Here is a 21,455-nt window from a genome sequence, read left to right on the forward strand (position 1 = left end):
AATTTTTTTTATCGCACGATAAGAGTCCGCGTTAACTTAGCCCGTTAACGGCGTTAACGGCCCGGCCTTAGTTGAGACGTTTACAGATGTATTGAACAAGTGCCAATTTAGCAATTTGTCTGTTTTAAGATTAGTGCACCGACGGCACTGAAATTGTTTTTTAAGCTTATGTTCTGAAATGTCCTACAATGATCTAAAATCAGGATTGGGATTATCTGACTATATTTCAGAAAATAAAGCTGCAATCCATAATTATTTTTAAGGGAATAAAACCTTATTCTGCATGGCCAAGTATGTTCACACAATATAACAAACTGAGGTGGTTGGTGGTGGAATCCCTGCTCTTTTATTGGTCAGGTAGGACCACTAGCGGTTGACAACGGGCCCGGTATTATATGAAGCATAAAAAGTGTAATATCTCCCTCTCCCCAGCCCAAACAAGCTTTTAGTCTTAACTCAGCAGAAGAAATGTTGACACTTGTGAGAGAGACCAGGGCTCGAATCCCAGATAGGACATCAACGTTACAGATTACAGCTATAAAATCTTGTATAAAACTTGGTCTCTTAAACTTTCTGGTCTTTTATCCCTAAACCAATAACATGTCAATAATGTTTGCTTATATACTTATTAAATAACTCTTGTGAAGGCCTTACATTCTTAACATCAGGTTTCTGTCACTGTGAAATCTAACAAATACATCAATAAAGCTCTCCGTTTAAAAGTTGTGACATCACTTGTCTGATAACATCTTCTTTCGTGTATCGTCGTCATATGTCCAGCTCAGTGTCACAGAGCCACGCTCTCGTCTCTGGTCCCACTTGGAAGAGGCCAGCCTCTGAAGGAGGTCTGTACAGAGGACAGGTGGTGATTATATGTTCGGCAGTCTGCTCAGGCTCGCCACACTCGCATACTGCGCTGTCTGCCAGGCCCCACTCCTTCATGGACGATTTGAAGCGACCAACCCCAGTACGGAGGCGGTTCAGCAGGGTCCAATGCCGGCGTGGTAGATGTTCTCCTTCAACTCCATCTCCCGGGTCTGGGATGTGATGGTGCAGACGTGTGGGTTCAGCCGACTCCCATTCCTGCTTCCAGGAAGTTGCTAGCCATGCCCTTGTAGACAGGTCCTCAGGGATGGAACCAAGCATCTCTTGTGCTGTCCTGTTGTAGGGGTGACGGGACTTGAGTCTGCTTGGGGACGCTGCCTTAGTTGTTGTATCGTGCAGGATATGCCAGTCATGTTCTTGGGCTTTCCTTGCAAGTGCGAGGATAGCGGCCTCTCGTCGGAGACCGGCCGGAGCAATTCCCGCTAGGACTGGCAGGTAGGACACGGGGGTGGGCTTCAAGCAGCCAGTTATGATCCGAAGGGCATTGTTGATGATAGGATCAACCTTCTTCACATGTGGGATTCTACTCCAGACTGGGGCGCAGTATTCGGCAGCAGAGAACACCAGTGCTTGTGTGGAGATTCGTAGAGTCCTGGCGGAGGCACCCCAGGTTGTGCCAGCGAGGCGGCGGATAAGCGAGACCCTTGCTGTCACTTTGGCTCTCACTTCCTCAAGGTGCTGTTTGTAGGACAGTGTCCTGTCCAGCCGCACACCGAGGTACTTGGGGGCTAGTTGGTGCTCCAGGCGCTTGTTGTCGACGGACACCGTCAGTTCCCTTTTGGCCTCTCTGTTGCACAGGTGGTATGTGGCAGACACAGTCTTCCCAGTACTGAGCTGCAAACGCCACTTGCGAAGGTAGGCAGCCAAGATGCCCATGTCCTGGTTGAGCCCCTGTTCCACCGCTGACCATGTTGGTCGACGCAGCATGATGGCCAGATCATTATCTGATAACATGACTTGTATCTATGAAACATGTAATGAGTCAAGAAAACGTTTCTTCACATTTTAATTACAAAAATGAATATTAAAAGATGACCCATCTTAATACGTTGTTCAAATTTTGTACAAAAACAGGAATAGCTGAATTGATACTGATTTTTTCTATATATCACAGAGGCGCTATAGACTTTACTATAGACATAAAAAATATGACCGGTAAAACAGAAACAAAAATGCACCAAGTCCGCTGAATATGGACAACTAGATCAGATAATATCATCAATAAGAATAAGAGTAGATCAATGATTATGGTGGAGGCCGTCTGGAGGCGGTGGTCTCATGGGCATCGGGGGCATCTGAGGCGGCATCTGAGGAGGGGGCATCTGAGGACCTCCCGGAGCGCCCGGGGGCAGCGGGGGCATGCCTCCCGGAGGGGGAGGGGGCATGGGCTCGTTGGGCGGGCGGGGCCCCATGCCGCCCATGAGAGGAGGGGGTCGCTTCACCCCTATCTGAGGAGGAGGACCGCTGTTCTGGGGAACGCCGGCCTTCTCCATTTTGAAATGGAACTGCAGGAAGAACTGCCAGGCAAACGATACAGGAGAAGAGGTTACAACAGAGCAGTGTAACTGTTAAAGGACGACTTCACCGATTTTCAACCTATCTTCATAAAATTGGTCCTCACTAATACTCATGATAACATGGTTCCATTTTTCCTACTTGGTCTGTGTCTCATAGGAGGGCTGTGGACAGTCCAGAAACCCGTCTACCAGTGACATCATCGTTAGGCATGATTTTTTTTTCCAACAAGATTTCACATTTCTTATTTAGATTTTTATTAACACGAGAACAATGGCTTCTTTTATTGCATTGCAACTTTCCAGGAATAGAAAGCCTGCAGTTTCTATTAGCTTGGATTCCCCATTGATGATGTCACTGGTAGACGGGACTCTGAACTGTCCACAGCTCTCCTCTGAGACACAGACCGAGTAGAAAAAAATGGTACCATTTTATCATGAGTATTAGTGAGGACCTATTATATGGATAGATAGGTTGAAAATCGGTGAAGTCGTCCTTTAAAGAAGTAGTTCACCCCAAACATGACTTATTTTCTATCAATTACACACCCCATGAAGCCTTGAATTCATGGAGATTGTTTTTGTTTTCTACTTTTAAAGACATGACGACTGATTAAAGAAATGAATAGCATCACAGTGGAATAGGTACAGCAGATCTTGATGCACGTATGAATGTGAGTGTTTTAGCTTCTTATATTTTATTTTAGTATGAATTGGTGTTACAGACAAGAGTGATATACTAAGTACATTTCCAACCTGTGGGAAACACTAATGGCTTCACTGTACCTGTTTTGTCTCTTTGTTCCAGTGGGTCCAGAAGCGATTCTCAGCTTTATCAATTTCTCTGCTGGGAACCTGAAAGAACAGAATGTGCCGTCAGCGCCACAAACACACAGTAGGAGGGATACAGTCAATACCTCTTCCCAGTGGAGAGAAATCTATTACTTGCATTGACATATATTATGGACGCTTAACCACTTAAAACCACAGCATCCATATTCTGGGGAAAACCTTTGAAGAAAATAGCAGATCTGCAAGCTCTCTATGCTCCGCAGTGCAGCGTGTTGTGAGCTTGTAAATCTCCAATTTTTGCCTATAATGACATGGCCAAAACCAAGGATGGCATGTTAAAATGAGCTAATAAAAAGCGTATAGCTCTCGTGCACCTTGAAAGCGATGGTCTCGTAGGGCTCGGCAGCCAGCAGCAGGTACTGCCAACGGCGATCCGGGGGCTCGATGCGCTGCTCATAGGCAGACATGAAGCGATGCCTGGGTCCAATGCCCTCCGCTATCTCTGGGTAGTCGATCTGATGAAGAGGAGGGAAATCAACTAGGATATCGTTGCTGTCGGGCAGAAACATCTAATCTCCATATTCTGTATATTCATCATTTTGTTTTGTTTGTGTCAAACACAACACACTAACCTGAAATAGTAGAGACTGTTGGCCGGTCTCTGAGTCTCTCTGTTTGGTGACTAAAGGAGAAGAGAGATACACGGTTATAAACTTTAAAAAACTTTCATTATAACATTGGAACTCCCCACTGAAGTACCCCATTGTGCATAACAATTATTTTGAGCTTGTACATCTGCTATTTGTTTTGAAAAGTAGTGGAAAATGAGTGCAAATCTTTATTAAAAGATGACCCGTCCACGATCATGATCCACAATGTTCAAATTTTCTACAAATGTCTTTTAAAGCCATGAATTTTAACTTTTCCTTCTTTTTTGTGTGTTTTTGGTCTCCCCTACCTCTCTTCTATCCCAAAGAATACCCCAGTTTGAGCACTCAGGCTTTCACAGCATATCTGGGGTTTTAACAGGCCAAACTGATTTGGCCCCGAAAGTGATGTCACTAGCAGTACAATCCCTCCCGATTTTCAGTTCCAACTTAGAAAAAATAGATTTATAATTATTTTTTCTATTTTTTTTTCTATTTCCCCCCCCAACTTTTTCCACTCAGAACCAGGAGATAACATGCATACAAACTGGCTCAATAGTGCCTATTAACAGTACAATCCTATTAACAGTTTCTTTGAAAAACTTATGTTTGCTATAATATCAGTGGTTCTCAAACTTTTTTCATGACAAGGATCACCCATTCATTCATTTCATTCAAGATTTATTTATTCTCGTCCGGCGCTTGTTTACCTTTGTATCCCGGTCGGCCGATCTTCACAAATTTCTTGACCTCGACCTTGACCTTCTCTGGAGCGGGCTGAGCGGGAGCTTCTTTGGCCTCTTTGGCTGCTCTCCTCGCTCTGAAAGCAACAGTCAAAGAGCACAGTGTGTGAGCTAGCCTAACAGGTCAGACACACACCTTTTTAACCACATAAATATATTATATAATATAAAAACGTAGAACTTACAAGTTTGTCTGATGTTTCTTTCCTTGCGTGTGCGCTAAGTAGCTGCCCTGAAATTGAGAGGGAACAAAAAAAACATGGACATTTTAGTTTGCAAGACAGGGCAAAAATCACACTCAATTCAAAGACAATTGGTTGCTACCCTGCATATACATAAATAAAGGTAAAAAAAAAAGTGAAGATGCAAGTATTAAGCCTGAATTACAGTATACATACGTACATAAGGCTGTAATGGTCATTAATTTGTGAATCGTCACCTCACTGTATCAGGCATTAATTTGTGCCTCCTCACCTCGTTGTTGTGAAGCGTCAGACACAGTTTGCACTCGTAGGAGCCCAGGTGGTTCTTCATGAAGTAGGGGTCCTTATTGATGTCGATGGTCTCCAGGGCCAGCTGCCGTAACCGCTCCCGTCTGTCGCGGTTACTCTCCGAGGCAGACGCCACACCTCCGCTCCCCGTCTTCCCGCCAGCTCGATGTTGGAAATCCATCTTTGAAGAGGTGGATTACTTCAACACACACACGCACGACCAGTCACCACTGGACAGCAGCAATGATCAGACCTTCTTCTCCTCTTATGTTCCTGAGGGAAAGAATAAAGAACATATGGTAGAACTTAGTTACTATTAGAAACATGTTGGATTAGATAATAAAGAGCACATCAGAACTGAATCCATGAGTAACTTATTGATGACCTTTTGATGCTTAAAAATGTAATTACTTGTATTGGCTTACTTGTCGTATAAAGGACCTACAGTAGGCTATATCATGTAACGCTCGAGTCTTTTGAATGTATTTTGAAGAAGAGAAGTGGTTTATGCACAGTGGTTTATGGGGCGGCAGTGGCTCAGGGGTAGAGTGGCCGGGTAGAGTGAACTGGAAAACCGCAAGGTTCCCAGTTCGATCACGGGCTGGGGCGCTCCCCTAGAGTTAGTGTCGAAGTGTCCTTGAGCAAGACGCTGAACCCCTAATTGCTCCCGATGAGCAGGTTGGTGCCTTGCATGGTTTCCTCCGCCATCGGTGTATGAATGTGTGTGTGAATGGGTTAATGGCACAATCAATGTAAAGCGCTTCGGATAGAAGCGCTATATAAATGCACCCCATATAAATGCACCATTTACCACAACAGTTTTTGTGTTTAATATCCATTTCTAAGTGCAGTGTTATTGGGGATTACAGAGGGATTTTAAAGTGACAAATATAACTCGATAAACAAATCGTATTTCTATCTTTCTGAAGACTTCCAAATGAGCCACGTCAAAGTTTTACATGTTGATGGGTCTCTGTTCATCTCTGTGTAATAATGACTGTAATGTAGAGTTTAGTCTTCATAACATTCATGAGTTCTATCAAACTACAGCACATTATAATAATGACTGTAATGCAGAGTTTAGTTCTGATAACAAGATAATGAGTTCTATCTAAGTCAGTGGTTCTCAACCAGTGGTCCGGGGACCACCAGTGGTCCTTGAGGGGGTTCCAGGGGGTCCCCAGACAAATTAATAGTTAGGAACGAAATTCACCCTTACGTGTCTGTAACTCTGAGAGTGTACATTTCTACACTCTCAGAGTTAAATGAACACTGGTGATGATGATACAGTGTAGATTGGGACCCCCAAGGAATCAAAATGGTTGGGTCCCTGGCATATCTTTTCAAATGGGGGTCCCTGGGCTAATATGTGTCAATGTGGGGGTCCTTGACGCAAAAAAAAGGTTGAAAAACACTGATCTAAGTAATGACTGTAATGAAGACTTTTGTTGTATAATAATCTTTAAAAAACATATGCATGTTTATGAGTTGGATTGGTGTAAATAAGTTGTTTTTTTGCCTTCTTGTGCCTTAGCCAGTGGCAGATTTCGAATATCAATCAATGGTTTATTTTTATTGTCTTTGTGTGTGCCTTATACCTGTTCTTCTCTCCCATAAACAGAAATACAAATATATATTTTTAAAAATACTTCAGTTGTGATCATGAACATTCATGAGGTCTATAACAAACTACAGCAGGTTATAATAATGTTCCATTATCAGGCTTTGTGAATGAACCACTACTGAGCTAAATGCTAAGCTAACTGCGGGTAACCTTCATAATAAACGTTTATAGATCACCTGACTGGTCTAGTGTCATCTATAAGAACAACTAAATTAGTTAGATGTAACGTACGTGTTTAAAACATGATAAATAATGACATATCAACGTTAAAAGCAGACAGAAACACACAACACTCACCAACTCTACGTCCTGATCACGCCGTTTACAAAGTGCGCGCATGCGTAGAGTCGCCTTTGTAAAACTTTATTGACACTCCGCGTTGGAAAGACTGGTGCCAGTGAGGTTCGGTCGTTAAGATCAGTTTGGTTTTATAGTTTACATATCCGGTCCAAAGCGGATACGGAAACAACCCATGTGTTTTCATCTATGTGTATGTGGATATTACCGGATTCAGTAGGCGGGCTTTTAACCGGATATGAGCACTTGAACAGCAAATAGCCACCAGAACCAGGCTTTCTTCCCACAGGTAGCGCAACAAACCAAAAAACCCGGTGATGCTAGCGGTGAGCTTAGCCCTGAAATTAACTTCAACCTGGTGTTTGCAATTTCTTACTTTTTAGTCCGTAAATCTACATAAACGTTTTGATTTCAAATATAAAGTGCTTAGCCCATGGCCATGGATGTTACAATTGTGTTCGGTCTCTCAAAAGTACCCGTATCTTCCGCATTGTTCAATAAAAAAGCATTTTAATCCGATTGGTGGCCATTGTCTCATAGAGTTATAATGTATCAGAATGCAATGCACCTCCCAGCCGATAGGGTCACGTAGTTGAAAGCGAAAGGCTGAAACCCGAAAAAGATTGCCACCAATCGGATTAAAATGCTTTTTATTGAACAATACGGAACATACGGGTACTTTTAAGAACCCGTACATAATTATAACATCCGTGGCCATAAAGGAAGCACTTTATATTTGAATTTTTAAAGTTTACGTAGATATACGGTTATAAAGAGAAAAGGTGCAAACACCAGGTTGAAGTTCATCCGTGACGGACGACCGTCGTGTGATCCATGGCTAGCGCCGGTGAGCTCAGATTGTCCCCCAACGCTTGCCGTACTAGAAACCAAACCAGCCTGTGCTTGCTTGTGAAAAAGGAAAGGAGTGTCATCACGGCGGCCAGGGGAGGAGTGTCCTGTTCTGCTCTGTTTCACTTTTATATCAGATCACCACGACCTCCATGTTCTTCACATGATTTAAAGCTTCCACAGAGAGCATCGGGTACATGGTGATCATCATCATCGAACCAAGCATTTAGGCTTTTATTCTATTATCATGTGTTCAACACTGGCAGTACTGCTGCTGCCCCTGGAGGACAGCTGGTACAGGTAGGCTGCTAGGGAGGCAGTGAAGGAAGGTGTGTTGTGTTGTCGTCAGTTACTGTCAGTGGATCATCATCCAGACCATCAGGATGAGGTTCAATGAGAAGGAGCTGGTCCATCTGAGCAGACAGCCCTCAGAGAGGGCAGCAGAGCTGGGCATGAGAGGTCCCAAGAAAGGAGATGGTAACTTTCTGCACCCTCTCACATCCATATACACTTTTTTTATAAAAAAACTTTTTATAACTTATAGTTTGTCCACTGCATTCTATTTCTATTGATGTAATGTGTTTTATATATTCATAAATAATGCTGCTTTTACTTACAAATCTGTATGAATGTATGGCAACTGGAGTTGTAGCAGGAACAGAACACATTTCCTTTGGGATTAAGTATATATCTTTCTATCTCTATCTATACACAGTCAATGTAAGTCTGAGAGCCTACACAGGGTCCATTTGCTTCCATATGTAGGCTCTCAGAGTTACAAATCGATAAACAAACTGATGATTAAAACAAATATATACTGACATACTCAGAAAGCTGTTGCACTTACTATGATGTTAAAGCCTCACTATGTCACTTTTTAATGAATAAAATGTAGTTTTGTCCAATCTGTATGGTAGAGTATGTTAATACAATATAATTTACAATCTGTATAGTAGAGTATGTTAATACAATATAACGTACAATCTGTATGGTAGAGTATGTTAATTCAATATAACGTATACAATTGGTGTGGTTGTGTTTTGTCCCCCTGCTTTTCTATTGAGACAATTAGATTGTGTCAAAGGTCATTAGCCTGGGTCCAGACAAAAAAAAATTGCCCTTTGAAGATTAGTTAATAATTAATTAATTATTCATATCTACGCAGTGATATTAGTCTGGCCATGCCAGGCTAAAATGTCATGTCTCTCCTAGACACAGGATCTGACAAAAAAATAATTTATCCCCTGAGCGAGCAGGCAGGCTCTATTAGCTCAATGGTTAAAAGAATTCTGCACTTAAGCAGGAAACCGGGTTCAAATCCGGGGTAGAAGAGGAAAGTTACATAGTGCAGCTTTAACTTACACGCTGCTTTTATCTCTCACTCACTCTCCACTTCCGCTTCTTCTTGCTCTAGTCTGAGCGGCATATAATACTTTCATTGTAATTCACCTGAATGAATGGGTGACGGGATCGAATGACACGTTTTCCACCAGACTACTCAGCTGTGTAACGGAACGACATGCCATGTGGCACAAGCAGTTTGTCCACTAATATCTGTGTTGTTGTTGATGGCCTAGGGAGTCTGTTTCCTAACCCTGTGTGTGTGTGTGTGTGTGTGTGTGTGTGTGTGTGTGTGTGTGTGTGTGTGTGTGTGTGTGTGTGTGTGTGTGTGTGTGTGTGTGTGTGTGTGTGTGTGTGTGTGTGTGTGCGTGCGTGCGTGCGTGCGTGTGTGCGTGTTTTATGTTCACAGTTGTCAAGAAGAGACTGGTGAAGCTGGTGGTCAATTTCCTCTTCTATTTCCGGACAGACGAGGAAGAGGTAATGCAACGAACCACACTGCTGGTGTCTCTCTCTCTCTCTGTGTGTGTCTCTCTCTCTCTCTCTCTCTCTCTCTCTGTCTCTCTCTCTCTCTGTGTGTCTCTCTCTCTCTCTCTCTCTCTCTCTGTCTCTCTCTCTCTCTCTCTCTCTCACACACAGCAGCAGCGTGCATGAAGACTAACCCATTCGATCCGGGAACGCATCTGTGTCATTTTAGATTTCTTTGGCTATTCAAAAATAGCAGATATACAAGCTCATAGCGTGAGCTTGTAGATGTGCTATTTTTACAAGAATTTTCTTTACTAAAATCTTTGCTTCTGGGGGTCCCTGGAACAACATATTTTGAGATGGGGGTCCGCGCGCCAAATACATATAATTTTGGGTGGTCCTTGGCATGAAAGAGTTTTGATAACCACTGATATTATAGCAACATACGTTTTCTTTTTCAAAGAAAACTGTTTAGAAGACATTTGTAGAATCCCCCAAGAAGCAAAGATTTGAGTTAAAAATGCAAATCTGCAAGCTATGAGCTTGCAGATCTGCTATTTTTCAATAGCCAAAGTATAAAATAATGGTTATGGCTCAAATCTACAATGACACAGATGCGTTTCCCGGATTGAATGGGCTAATTTATACGGTGTACGTCTTACACTGTAAGACAACACCCTGTGAGCCAGATTTTCTGTCAGTCTCACAGGGGGGGGGGGGGGTGTCTTCTTCTTTATGCCACGTTCACACTGGCAGATACATAAGATATAAAAGATACACACAGTGGTGGAAAGTAACTAAGTACATTTACTTAAGTACTGTACTTAAGTACAATTTTGAGATATTTGTACTTTACTTGAGTATTTCCAATTTCCAATACTTTTACTTCTACTCCACTACATCTCAGAGGCAAATATTGTACTTTTACTCCACTACAATTACTTGAAAACTTTAGTTACTAGTTACTTTTCAGATATAAATTATGATATTACGAAACATACATTAACCACTTTAGCCCTATTTTATACATAGGCTATTTGAAAATAGCAGATCTACAAGCTCACAACGCGTCGCTTTGCGACGCGTTGTGAGCTTGTAGATCGGCTATTTTCAATCATTTTTGTACTTTTACTTTTGGTACTTTAAGTACATTTTGATGCCAATACTTCTGTACCATTACTCAAGTAAATTTAGAATTCCGGACTTTTACTTGTAACAGAGTACTTTTACAGTGCAGTATCGATACTTTTACTTAAGTAAAATATTTGAGTACTTTTTCCACCACTGGATACACAGCATATTAGCAGCTTTGTGTCTTTGTAGCTGAACTTACTACAGCTCAACTTTGTTGTATCTTTGTAGCTGTTGTAGCTTTTGTAGCAGCTACAAATGTCAGATGTGTGTATCTTTGTATCTTCATGTCACTGACCTCCATTGAAAATGAATAGTAGCCTGTACTGTATCTCTGTAGCTGTCAGTGTGAACGCAGCATAAGACTGTAAGGCAAGCCTTGTTGTGACTGTGAGGCACATTTCTTTTGGCTCGTGGATGTATTTTGGAAACATCTCGCAGGCTGTGAGCCACTTGGCTCGTACCTCCTGAAATTTGTAGGAGCTCGCACCATGTCATTAATGTGACGTCCCACAGCTTTGATTAGGCGGGTACATAATATGCCCAGAGCTGTGAGTCTGATACAGTGTAAACTATAGGTTTAAGTCTGTGCAACAAGGTCGTTGAATGTTATCTCCATCCAGTGTTCTACCGTGTTACCCTATATACGTAGTGTGACCTGCAGAAAATGTTCTTAGCCAAGCGTTGCCATCCAAAAAACGTCAGAGAAAATGTATCTGATATGCAGGAGGAGGGGCTGGGGGCAGCAAGAATGTAAACTTCAGTTCAACATAGCCTTTTTCATGTGATAATGTGGCGTCTGAGGTGAGGGCTTATGTTATGTGCGACTATTGTCTTGAGGTGATAATGACCGCTGGCCGCTGGAGTTTTGAAGTAATCCACACATTAACTACTTAACAATAGAGCGGTTATTTCATTCGGTGACCACGCGCACACGTACATACGCGTGCCGTGCCGCGTGGTAGGGAATAATTATGGTATGCCCTCCGAAGAAAACTAGAACACACCACTGGTACACACTGCACTGCAGTGGTTCTCACTGTGAGCCGGTCCAGGGACCCCCAGGGGTCCTTGAGGAGGTTCCAGGGGGTCCCCACTAGCTCAATTATTGATAGTCAGTCTTCACCATTGTTGCATGTACACATTGTACAAGTAATTACAACTAGAGAACGTATGGCTACTTTGATCAGAGTCTCTTATCTCTGGACCAAATGAATATATCACGTCAGACAAAATCATCAACAATCAACTTTTAAAATGTTCTTAAATTACAGTCATAGAGATAGAATAAATCATATCAAATGGTGGTCCTTGGCATAATATTATGTATATAATCAATATGGGGGTCCTTGAAATTGAAAAGGTTGAAAATGACTGCTACAGTACACAGTTTTATACATACAGGCTACATCTTTATCGTACATCAACCTGCCTCGAAACCTTTGCTGCATTTACAGTAAATTAACTTAGTAAAAATAGTAATAACCAAACGGTTTGGCCGAATCCAAAATAGTCTGGGGTTCCAGCCAGGCGTTTCACCTGACAAAATGACAAAATGTCTTAACCAGTAACCACTACATAATGCTGCGCATAGAAGTGTTTGTGGTTAGCACCACACTCTTCCCTACACACCCTATTAATTCACACCGTAACACACACACACAATAATTTGCACAGACACAATAGGTTGCCGTTCATGTATTGATGTATTGATAAAGTTCAGTTCAGGTTAATTCACAACATTTCAAGCACAACGCAATAAACACAGTTCCCAGGTAATCCATCTAAATTTAAGATTCACTGTAATGTTTTTTTGTTTTGTCTTTGTTTCCTGTTCTTTTCTTGGCTATCTTATTTGTTAGTTTCAATATGTAAATTTGTAACAATAATTTTGTATTTGCAACTGTAGCCTGTGTGTGTGTGTGTGTGTGTGTGTGTGTGTGTGTGTGTGTGTGTGTGTGTGTGTGTGTGTGTGTGTGTGTGTGTGTGTGTGTGTGTGTGTGTGTGTGTGTGTGTGTGTGTGTGTGTGTGTGTGTGTGTGTGTGTGTGTGTTTTATGTGGACACCAGGAAGACTAGCTTGTTGCTTAATAAAAATCTAAATCAAATCAGTACAATATATATCAAACATAATAAAGACATAACACATAATAAATAAAATACATTTATGTATCCAGTACTATCCACTTGGTCTCTTGATGTCGTATTAAGGTTGCTTGTGTAAATTACACACGTTCATTTAATTTTCCATGTTCCAGCCAATAGGAGCGTTGCTGCTGGAACAGTGTCGTGTTGAGAGAGAGGACAGTCAGGCCTTCTCCATCGGTGAGTCATTCCTCCTCACAGATGCCTTTACATTTCTCACACAACACTGACTGACTGACGGGTGGTTTCTCATTTAGTGATTGAGTTAAAAGAAATAATCAGGTCAAGTATGATGAGTGAGCACATTTGATGTGAATGATGCTTTGTGTACTCAACAAATTCTACAAATGCCTTCTAAATGAGTAGTCCTCATACTTTCAAGAGTTTTCAAAAATGTTAAAAAAGAAAATAGCAGCTTGCAGATCTGCTATTTTTGAATAGCCAACACTAAAATCTAAAATGACACAGATGTTTTCCCGGTTTTAATGGGCTAAGCAGGTCTGTTCAGTCTGCTTGTGATGATAATCTGCAATGCTTGATTGATTGATTGAATACTTTATTAAGTACAGTACAGTACAATTCAATACAAGGTCTGTTGAGAGGATTTTAAACCCAAGAAAGCCTATGGCTTGTTTCCATGGGGGTCCTTTGTACTCAATTCATCGAAACATTTAATGACAGACAAATATACAATTTGGGGGGTAGGCTTAGACTTTTGCAGGGCCCAGTTTCAAATTGCAGCCACCTGTAAGTGCTCTTTTAGAGCGGTTTTGAAGGAGAGTAGGGATTTACACTCCTTTACGACTGTTGGTAGGGCGTTCCACAGTTTGTGGCATAGCAGGAGAACAAATGTAATCCCTTGTTTGAGCCACATCTGGGATGCGTTGGTGTATTTGCCAAGCAGTAAAAATTGACAGTTCTAACAAAGTCTGGTACTCACAACAACAACCCCGCATTACACCTGAACTCAAGACTAGAATCGTCAGAGAATCTTAGCCAGCCACCCCAACCAACCACAGACTGTTTCAGTACAGTAAGTGGTTCGGCTGGTTCCGCATCCACAAGGCCAAGGGAAGTAGGCTGCTTATCAGCTATACTTCCCCCATAGGTGATCATCAGGCCTTTGAACGCCAAGACCAAGAGCAGTAAGCCCCCCAAAGCTAAATCCACCAGGCAATCAGGTAATGAACAACTGACACTATCGACCTGTTAGCCTCTCTGTCTGTTTGTAGAGGCAGCTTTAATCACACACAATCGCACATAGCACCCCTCACACACCTACATCAATATTTACACACACACACACACACACACACACACACACACACACACACACACACACACACACACACACACACACACACACACACACACACACACACACACACACACACACACACACACACACACACACACACACACACACACACCACGCACACTGGTTGCACTATGCACACAGCCCTTTCAAGCACCTCAAAGTGTGTTATATGATTAATGTACAATACTTTGCTGTTTTTCGTTACCTTCTACTCACCTTCCACGCTGCTATTCTAATTTCTTTGTTATTGCTGTTACAATGTTGAGGAACCAAAAGCAACAAATTCTACTCTAATCTTGAATGTTTTCTAATATATGGTGTTTCGTATCCAAAGCTAAGGATGAATGATACATCATCCAGTGATGCATGTTACATCTAATAGTGCTTCATTGAATTAAAATATTTGAAGGTTAAGGCTTTCACACAGCGCTGATGCCAAAGTTAAGCAATTTGGTCATTCATTTGGGTTTCGTGGGTTAGTAGAGTACTTCAAGGAATTCCATTGCTCAACAAGCCAGGACACGATGCTTAACAGTTTCTTTCCCAGGCCAGTCAGACTTTTGAACTACAATCTCCCTACTAGGCAGTATATGAACTTGGGAGGTATATGCATTTCTCTGCATTAGATGAGATTAATTTCATTTTGTTTTTATACTGTTTTTATCTGGACAATCATGCTTGATTTTTATTACATGAATTCTTCTAGTTTTTAGGGTTTCTTTATTTGCACAAAAAAAAGGAATTGCTGTCTTTTACCCATTAAGACCGGGAACGCATTGATGTCATTTTTTTATTTCTTTGGGATATTCAAAAAATAGCAAATATACAAGCGCATAGCCCGGCAATCGTGAACATTTTTGCAAATCTTTGAATATACATATTTTTCAAGTGAACATTTGTAACTCAAGTGTTTGCTTCTGGGGGTCCCTGGAACAAAATATTTTCAGATGGGGGTCCGCAGCCAAAAACATATAATTTTGGAGGTCCTTGACATGAAAAAGTTTGAGGACCACTGATGTAGCAACATAGGTTTTTTTTTTTTTTATGTTAGGATTTAGAAGACATTTTGTAGAATCGGCCTCAGGTCTTAATGGGTTAACTAAGAGAAACATAATCTCTTTTATTATCTGAAGCTGCTTGCAGGTGGAAAACAAATAAAGCAATGTTGATCAAAGATGTTTTGTTGAATTGCTTTGCAGCGTTTCTAGACGAAGCAGAGAGGAAGTACCTGTTTGAGTGTGACTCTGAGGAGCAGTGTGGGGAGTGGATCGACTCCATCATCAAAGCCAGGTACACAACCACTCGCATCCACTTCACTCCCTGGTTAACTTATTTCATAAAAATGCTCTATCTCGGCTTCTGTGTACTTTTTTTTAACACTATATGTTTTTGGCAAAACATGCTATTTTCAACTTGCCACAACTATGGAACGGATTACCGCTATCGGATAATCTTTTTTCCCCCATTCTACGAGACCCCTGTGTGTGTAATGAGGGGATCACCGTGCGGTTGATAAAATCACTCGTTTTTGCTGGCAGCAGCGTAACACTATTACACTATTACTCTGGCAGTTAAAGAGTTAAAGGGATATTTCACTTTCAAATAAAATAAACATAAAAAAACATATATATATATATTAAAACTAAACGAAAAACGTAATGGAAAAATCACGGCCCCCTCACGCATTAGAATGTCCTTCTAGTGCAGGGCAGAAGTGAACAACAGTAGAAAATGTTTATTTTATAAACTAATCTTATAAGCGTTTTCGATTATTTTCAAAAACATTTTTAAATAGTGAAAATAACCCATTTACAAGCTCACAACTTGCTGTAGATCAGCTATTTTCATGATTTAATTTTTTTCTTCTTCAAAATAATACAAATGCGCCATAAGACGAAGGGAGTGTACAAATATAACCAAATGGACCCATAACCTGGGTCCACTTGGTTAAAAATGTACACTCAGAGAGAGATACTAATGAAGAGAATAACACTAGTATTTTTTTGAACATTGTGGGCTATACCATTGCTTGCTTTGTTACATCAGTTTGTTTGTCCTCTTTTCTCTTTCAGTTATGAGTTTATGAGGAAAAATCTTGTATTCTATCGTACTGAAATCCACCGGCTGACTGGCAAGGTGAGCTCCATCACAACTATACTATTTATAATACAGTACAATTTAATCACAATATATGCAATCTGGTGGTTACTTGCTTCTATTCACTGCTTATAAAGTATATAGTACTTACTATATAATACTATATAGTTTATAGTATGGGGGTTGCCTGCTGCAGAGTGAATCAAACCGTTAACAGTAACAGTACTACACAACTACAAAAGTACTCATTAGTCATTATACAGGACTAAAACTACCCTAGCAGAAGCCAAAACCTTTAAATGAAAGCTTGGCTGAACATTCACTATGAGGAACTGAGAATTTTACATGTGGAGCAGATGCACTTCCTCTGGGTGCTGCTCAGCTACCAAGTATAAAAATAATATATTAATTATGCTTCATCATCATGCTTTTTGATTGATTTATTGATTGATTGACTGATTGAATACTTTATTAGTCAGAACTGTCTTGTTCATTATGGTCCTATAACTATGTATTCAATTGATCAACATAGCATATAAAATTAACACGACAATACATGTCATCAACAAATGGCAGTGAATGGCACCTCCCTTCTATGGGAATTTACATTTACCTCCACCTTGTGGTATCCTGACAGATGTTTTTTTCAGGCCAATTTGCGAATGCTAATGCTTTTTCAGCCAGAGCTTTCATCTATCCTCTGATTAAAGGCTCTGGTCGAATTGATTGATCGAAGTTTGCAGAAAAAAAGCACATGAAAGTACAGTTTAAATATAAGGTCAACTAAATGGGATTAAAAAGCTCACGAAAGCCTAATGGCTTGTTTCAAATGGGGTCATTTTGTACTCAATTCATAGTGACATTAAATGACCCACAGATATACACTACTATGCGGAACATCATATAAACAGTTAAGAATTGAAAAATAAGAAAAACGCGTTGGCCTGATGCAGAATTGAAGAATTGAATTGAATGGAAGATTTCCTAACCCTGTACACCAGGGGTCTTCAACGTTTTCAGGCCAAGGACCCCCTAGCTGAGAGAGAGATGAAGCAGGGACCCCCTCTATATTGTATAAAATTGTGTTTCAGATTAAACTTTTTTTGTTTACTTGGTCTGCTCTTTTCCCCCCTCTACACATATATCTCTTTGCCAAAAATAGCCGATCTACAAGCTCACAAAGCCTCGCTGCGCGAGGCTTTGTGAGCTTGTAGATCTGCTATTTTTGGCTAACGTTACCCTCAGAAAAAGGGATGCTAGAGTTCAAGTGGTTAAGGTAAAAAAAAGAAAAATCATATCACACAAAGATTTGGCTGACCCCCTGTAGTAAATCTGAGGACCCCCTGGGGGTCCCAGACCCCCTGTTGAAGACCCCTGCTGTACACATCTGTAAACATCTGTACACATCTGCACTGTGTTTTGTGCTTTTTCCTCAGGACCCCCTGGAGCAGTACGGTATATCAGATGAGGCTCGCTTCCAGGTCACCAACGGTCTGCAGCTCATGTCCAAAGACACCTCCTCCATGTAGTTTAACCACATGAACCCACACGAGCGTACCTTTTCTGGGCTTGTCATAGGCAAACATTTGTCAAGAATAACAGATCTATAAAGCTCACAATGTGAACTTTCTTTTTACCATCATGGCTAAATGCCAACTTCAACCAAACTCAGTTTTGTTTATGTCCTCCAATTCCAATTCTACATCTAACAGAATGAGTTCAGTTTCACATCCATTTTCTAGCTTCACTTTCATAATTGATCTCTTCGTTTTCATAGACTATGAAGATCCTCATGTAGATGCTTTAAAGGGATAGTTCACCCCCAAAATGACTTTTTCTATCGATTAGTCACGCGATGGAGACTTTAATGAATGGATATTTTTTTGTTTTTGTCGCATTCCTAAACCAATAATTTGATGACCGGCAGCGGTTCCGGTAGGAGACACAAAGAGTCTCCTTTGTGTCTCCTACCGGAAGCGCTGTCTACCGGTGTGCTGGTCGTCAAATGATTGGCTTAGGAATGCGATAAAAACTAAAACACATCCATGTCTCCAAAACATTTTTTTGGGTGATAAATCCCTTTTATGAAATGGGCCCATTAACCTTGTTCCCAGTTTTGTCTCCATTTCCTGATGAGATAAAGCCTGAAAAAGAACTACTTCTGAAATGGTTGAACCGGAAGTAACAGGAAGTACAAGGCTTCATGTTATCTAGAGTACCGGAACTTCCTGTAGCCCTCGACTTCCTGTGCTTCCAGTTAGATACTTTCAGCAGTAGTACTTGTTCCAGCCAGTGTGCCCATTACATACATACACCACTGCATTCCCTCCCTGTTTAGTATAAACTGCCACCACGATATCTATAATGTCAAACAACTGTTGTAGGGTTACCAGTTACTGCTGCTGACTACTGTAATAATTAGACTTAACTTCTGCTTTGAGTATTTGTTACATGGCATTTTCCCGTGTCATTTTCACGCATCATCGCCTTTCATTGATTCTTAGTTGCCTGTATTGTAAATATGTTTTTATATTATTGTTTACTTGTCATACTTGCTGTAATCTTACCCAAATGTGATGATTAAGTAGGCCTCTGGTTCACACAATGATCGTCCTTGAGTGCCAGGGTTTGTACATGCTGTGGAATTAAGCCAGACGGTGTGCACCCTGATTCTCTGAGACCAGACTTTGTGGACCTTTGCTGTTTAAGCTGAGTGTAAGCCACTGAACATGCATCGTGTAAAATCTGATTTACACCTCGTATCTCGCACCAAAAGGTAGCCGATCTGCAAGCGCGTTGTGAGCTTGTAGATCGGCTATTTACGGTGCGAGACACTGGCACGCAACCAAGTATAAATCAGGCTTAAAGAGGATTTCATTTGTTAGAACCTGTTACCACTTTAAAAGACCTTTGGCAACACACTTTTACACTCTTGAATGAATTGTGAATGAATTGTATGAGCCTGTTTTATCCACGGAGTCCCGTCTTGTTTATGGAAAGGTAACATTTTGAGCCGGACAAGTCCCTCCTCTGTTCGTCGTTTAAGTCATTTATAATAGTTTTATAATACTTTTTAAGCTGTTTCTTTTGTACATATTTAAATGATTTTTTTGATAGAATTTCACTCACTGCTTACTGTACCTACGCTGTAGCACTTTTGTCTCAAAACTCTTATATAGGAAAATGAATTGTTGTTGTTGGACCATTGTTGGGGAGTTGATGAGTCCTGAAAAATAGGACACTTCTTTGTCAGTCTTGGGTACAACAGAATTGCAGCTAATATATTATCATTGTAGATAAAAATAACGATGATTTCCCCAGGTATATTTCACTGCAAAACGGTAACACCTTTGTGGTGTTGGTCATGATGTTCCTTCAACAGTGAGCCGGAGTTGTCATTGAATGTTTAGTTTTGCATTTGTTTAGCCTTTTGCACATGGAAGGTGTGGAGTCTATTTTTACTTAATGAATGTTATATACATTTCAGTGCCATCTTCTACATCTGTTTTTATATAATATATATAATGTATAATAATAATAAAACCCTCCTGAAAGGAGAAATGAATCAATGAATCATTGTCTGGTCTGTTAGCAAGAACTCAAGAATGTTGTACAACACTTGTTTATTTATTTTATAACGGCTGCATCAAGGTTTATTTAAGCATAACCAGCCCAGTGACATTGGCTGCTTTAACACATTAAAACAGGGAAAGCACCTGTGTCATTTTAGATTTTAGCTATGTATATATGAGTGTGTGTGTCACGATTTTTCAAAAATAGATATATAAGCTCAGCATGTCTATTTATGAAAAATCATATTTTTTTTTATTGACCTCACTTTGAGATCCGCTACAATAATATGTATGCAATACTGTATGTATGATTGAATTTGTGTTCATAAACAATTATAATGTAGGTCAAACTTATATAGATTCATTTTTTTATTAATAGAGGAATTGTTGGGAAACGTTAAGGAATCAGACCTTTACGAGGGGGTGGTTAAAATGCTAAAGGATCCCAATAGTTAGTAGTGAAGAGGAGGAGGCCAAACATTTGGCCACTGTGTCACCCACAACACCTCATTCAGACAGAGTGATGCTGTCAACTCCCACAGATTATCTGCTTCATCTGTGAAAGCACCTGTCATTTTAGATTTTAGCTATGTATGAGTGTGTGTGTCACGATTTTTCAAAAATAGATATACAAGCTCATAGCATGTCTATTTTTGAAAAATCATTTATATTTTCTGCAAATCTTTGAATATACAGTATATATACAGAGTATATATACAGAGTATATATACACTATATATTTATTTATTTTTTCCTTTTTACTCAAATCTTTGTTTCTTGATCGGTCCCTGCCTGGAACAAAATATTTTGAGATGGGGATCCACGGCTAAATACATATAATTTTGGGGGTCCTTGACATGAAAAAGTTTGAGCACCACATAGCAATATCTATTGCTATGTGAAATCTATCTATCTAAATCGATCTATCTGGTTGAGATGACTCGGTTCAGAACTTAAAACACTTACAAATACCAATGAGAACGCCTACAGAACACAACTCAACAGCTCTTTCTGTGGATTCTGCAGCTAGACTTCTGTTACACACAATGAACTAAATGATTAATGTAGCCTAAGTCTGGAATCTCATTAGGTTTGATACTGAAGACACTAAAGAAAGATAAACCTCACAAAAGTGCCTCACAAAATAAAATCTCCCCTGTCATTCCGTGTCCCTTTTATGCCCATATACGGAGTCCCTTTAATGCCCATATATGGAGATCCCTGATGTCATCAGTATATGCCCATATATGCATGCCCCCTTTTGAAACAATTTTAATATAGAATGTAATTGAATTATTAGATTAGAATCAGTTATGCCAGCAGAATGTACAATAGTCTAAATGTGTTCAGTTATTGTTTTAGATTGCTCACTTTGCATCTGCTGATGCAATAAGCACGTTTAATGTGGTATTAATTTTGTAAATCTCTATCAAAAATATGATATAATAATTGGCCAGGAATCTTTAGAGGCAATGATCTACACAGCATAATTATTCTTTGATTGTGCAGATCTGCACAAGTTGCAGGCTTCTAAAACATTATCATT

General features: G+C 40.4%; 2 protein-coding genes across 2 annotated transcripts; one reads left to right on the top strand and one right to left on the bottom strand.

The window, feature by feature from the left end:
• Positions 1–1,874: 1,874 nt before the first annotated feature.
• Positions 1,875–7,068, bottom strand: sf3a2 (splicing factor 3a, subunit 2). Its single transcript, XM_084058086.1, has 8 exons — positions 6,994–7,068; positions 5,056–5,345; positions 4,767–4,813; positions 4,549–4,658; positions 3,824–3,873; positions 3,566–3,706; positions 3,186–3,254; positions 1,875–2,402 (listed from the first exon to the last, which is right to left on the bottom strand). Exons 2-8 carry the CDS (start codon positions 5,251–5,253, stop codon positions 2,124–2,126), a joined length of 894 nt encoding a protein of 297 aa, XP_083914212.1. The 5' UTR covers positions 5,254–5,345; positions 6,994–7,068; the 3' UTR covers positions 1,875–2,123.
• An 851-nt stretch (positions 7,069–7,919) lies between these two features.
• Positions 7,920–19,896, top strand: plekhj1 (pleckstrin homology domain containing, family J member 1). Its single transcript, XM_084057876.1, has 6 exons — positions 7,920–8,319; positions 9,593–9,660; positions 13,036–13,102; positions 15,440–15,530; positions 16,313–16,376; positions 17,774–19,896. The coding sequence occupies exons 1-6, from the start codon at positions 8,226–8,228 to the stop codon at positions 17,864–17,866; spliced, it is 477 nt and encodes a 158-aa protein (XP_083914002.1). The 5' UTR covers positions 7,920–8,225; the 3' UTR covers positions 17,867–19,896.
• Positions 19,897–21,455: the final 1,559 nt, after the last annotated feature.

This window comes from Gymnoscopelus microlampas (genome assembly GCF_963454915.1).
Source record: "Gymnoscopelus microlampas genome assembly, chromosome: 5".
In the NCBI taxonomy this organism is placed as follows: Eukaryota; Metazoa; Chordata; class Actinopteri; order Myctophiformes; family Myctophidae; genus Gymnoscopelus; species Gymnoscopelus microlampas.

Excerpts from the sequence above, each read along its gene's own strand:
- sf3a2 (XM_084058086.1), bottom strand. The coding sequence starts at position 5,253 with ATGGATTTCCAACATCGAGCTGGCGGGAAGACGGGGAGCGGAGGTGTG. Across the intron at positions 4,814-5,055 it reads TGACGCTTCACAACAACGAG|GGCAGCTACTTAGCGCACAC; the intron begins GTGAGGAGGCAC and ends TCTCAATTTCAG. Across the intron at positions 2,403-3,185 it reads GGAACAAAGAGACAAAACAG|TTCTTCCTGCAGTTCCATTT; the intron begins GTACAGTGAAGC and ends TTTGCCTGGCAG.
- plekhj1 (XM_084057876.1), top strand. The coding sequence starts at position 8,226 with ATGAGGTTCAATGAGAAGGAGCTGGTCCATCTGAGCAGACAGCCCTCA. Across the intron at positions 9,661-13,035 it reads TCCGGACAGACGAGGAAGAG|CCAATAGGAGCGTTGCTGCT; the intron begins GTAATGCAACGA and ends TCCATGTTCCAG. Across the intron at positions 16,377-17,773 it reads TCCACCGGCTGACTGGCAAG|GACCCCCTGGAGCAGTACGG; the intron begins GTGAGCTCCATC and ends CTTTTTCCTCAG.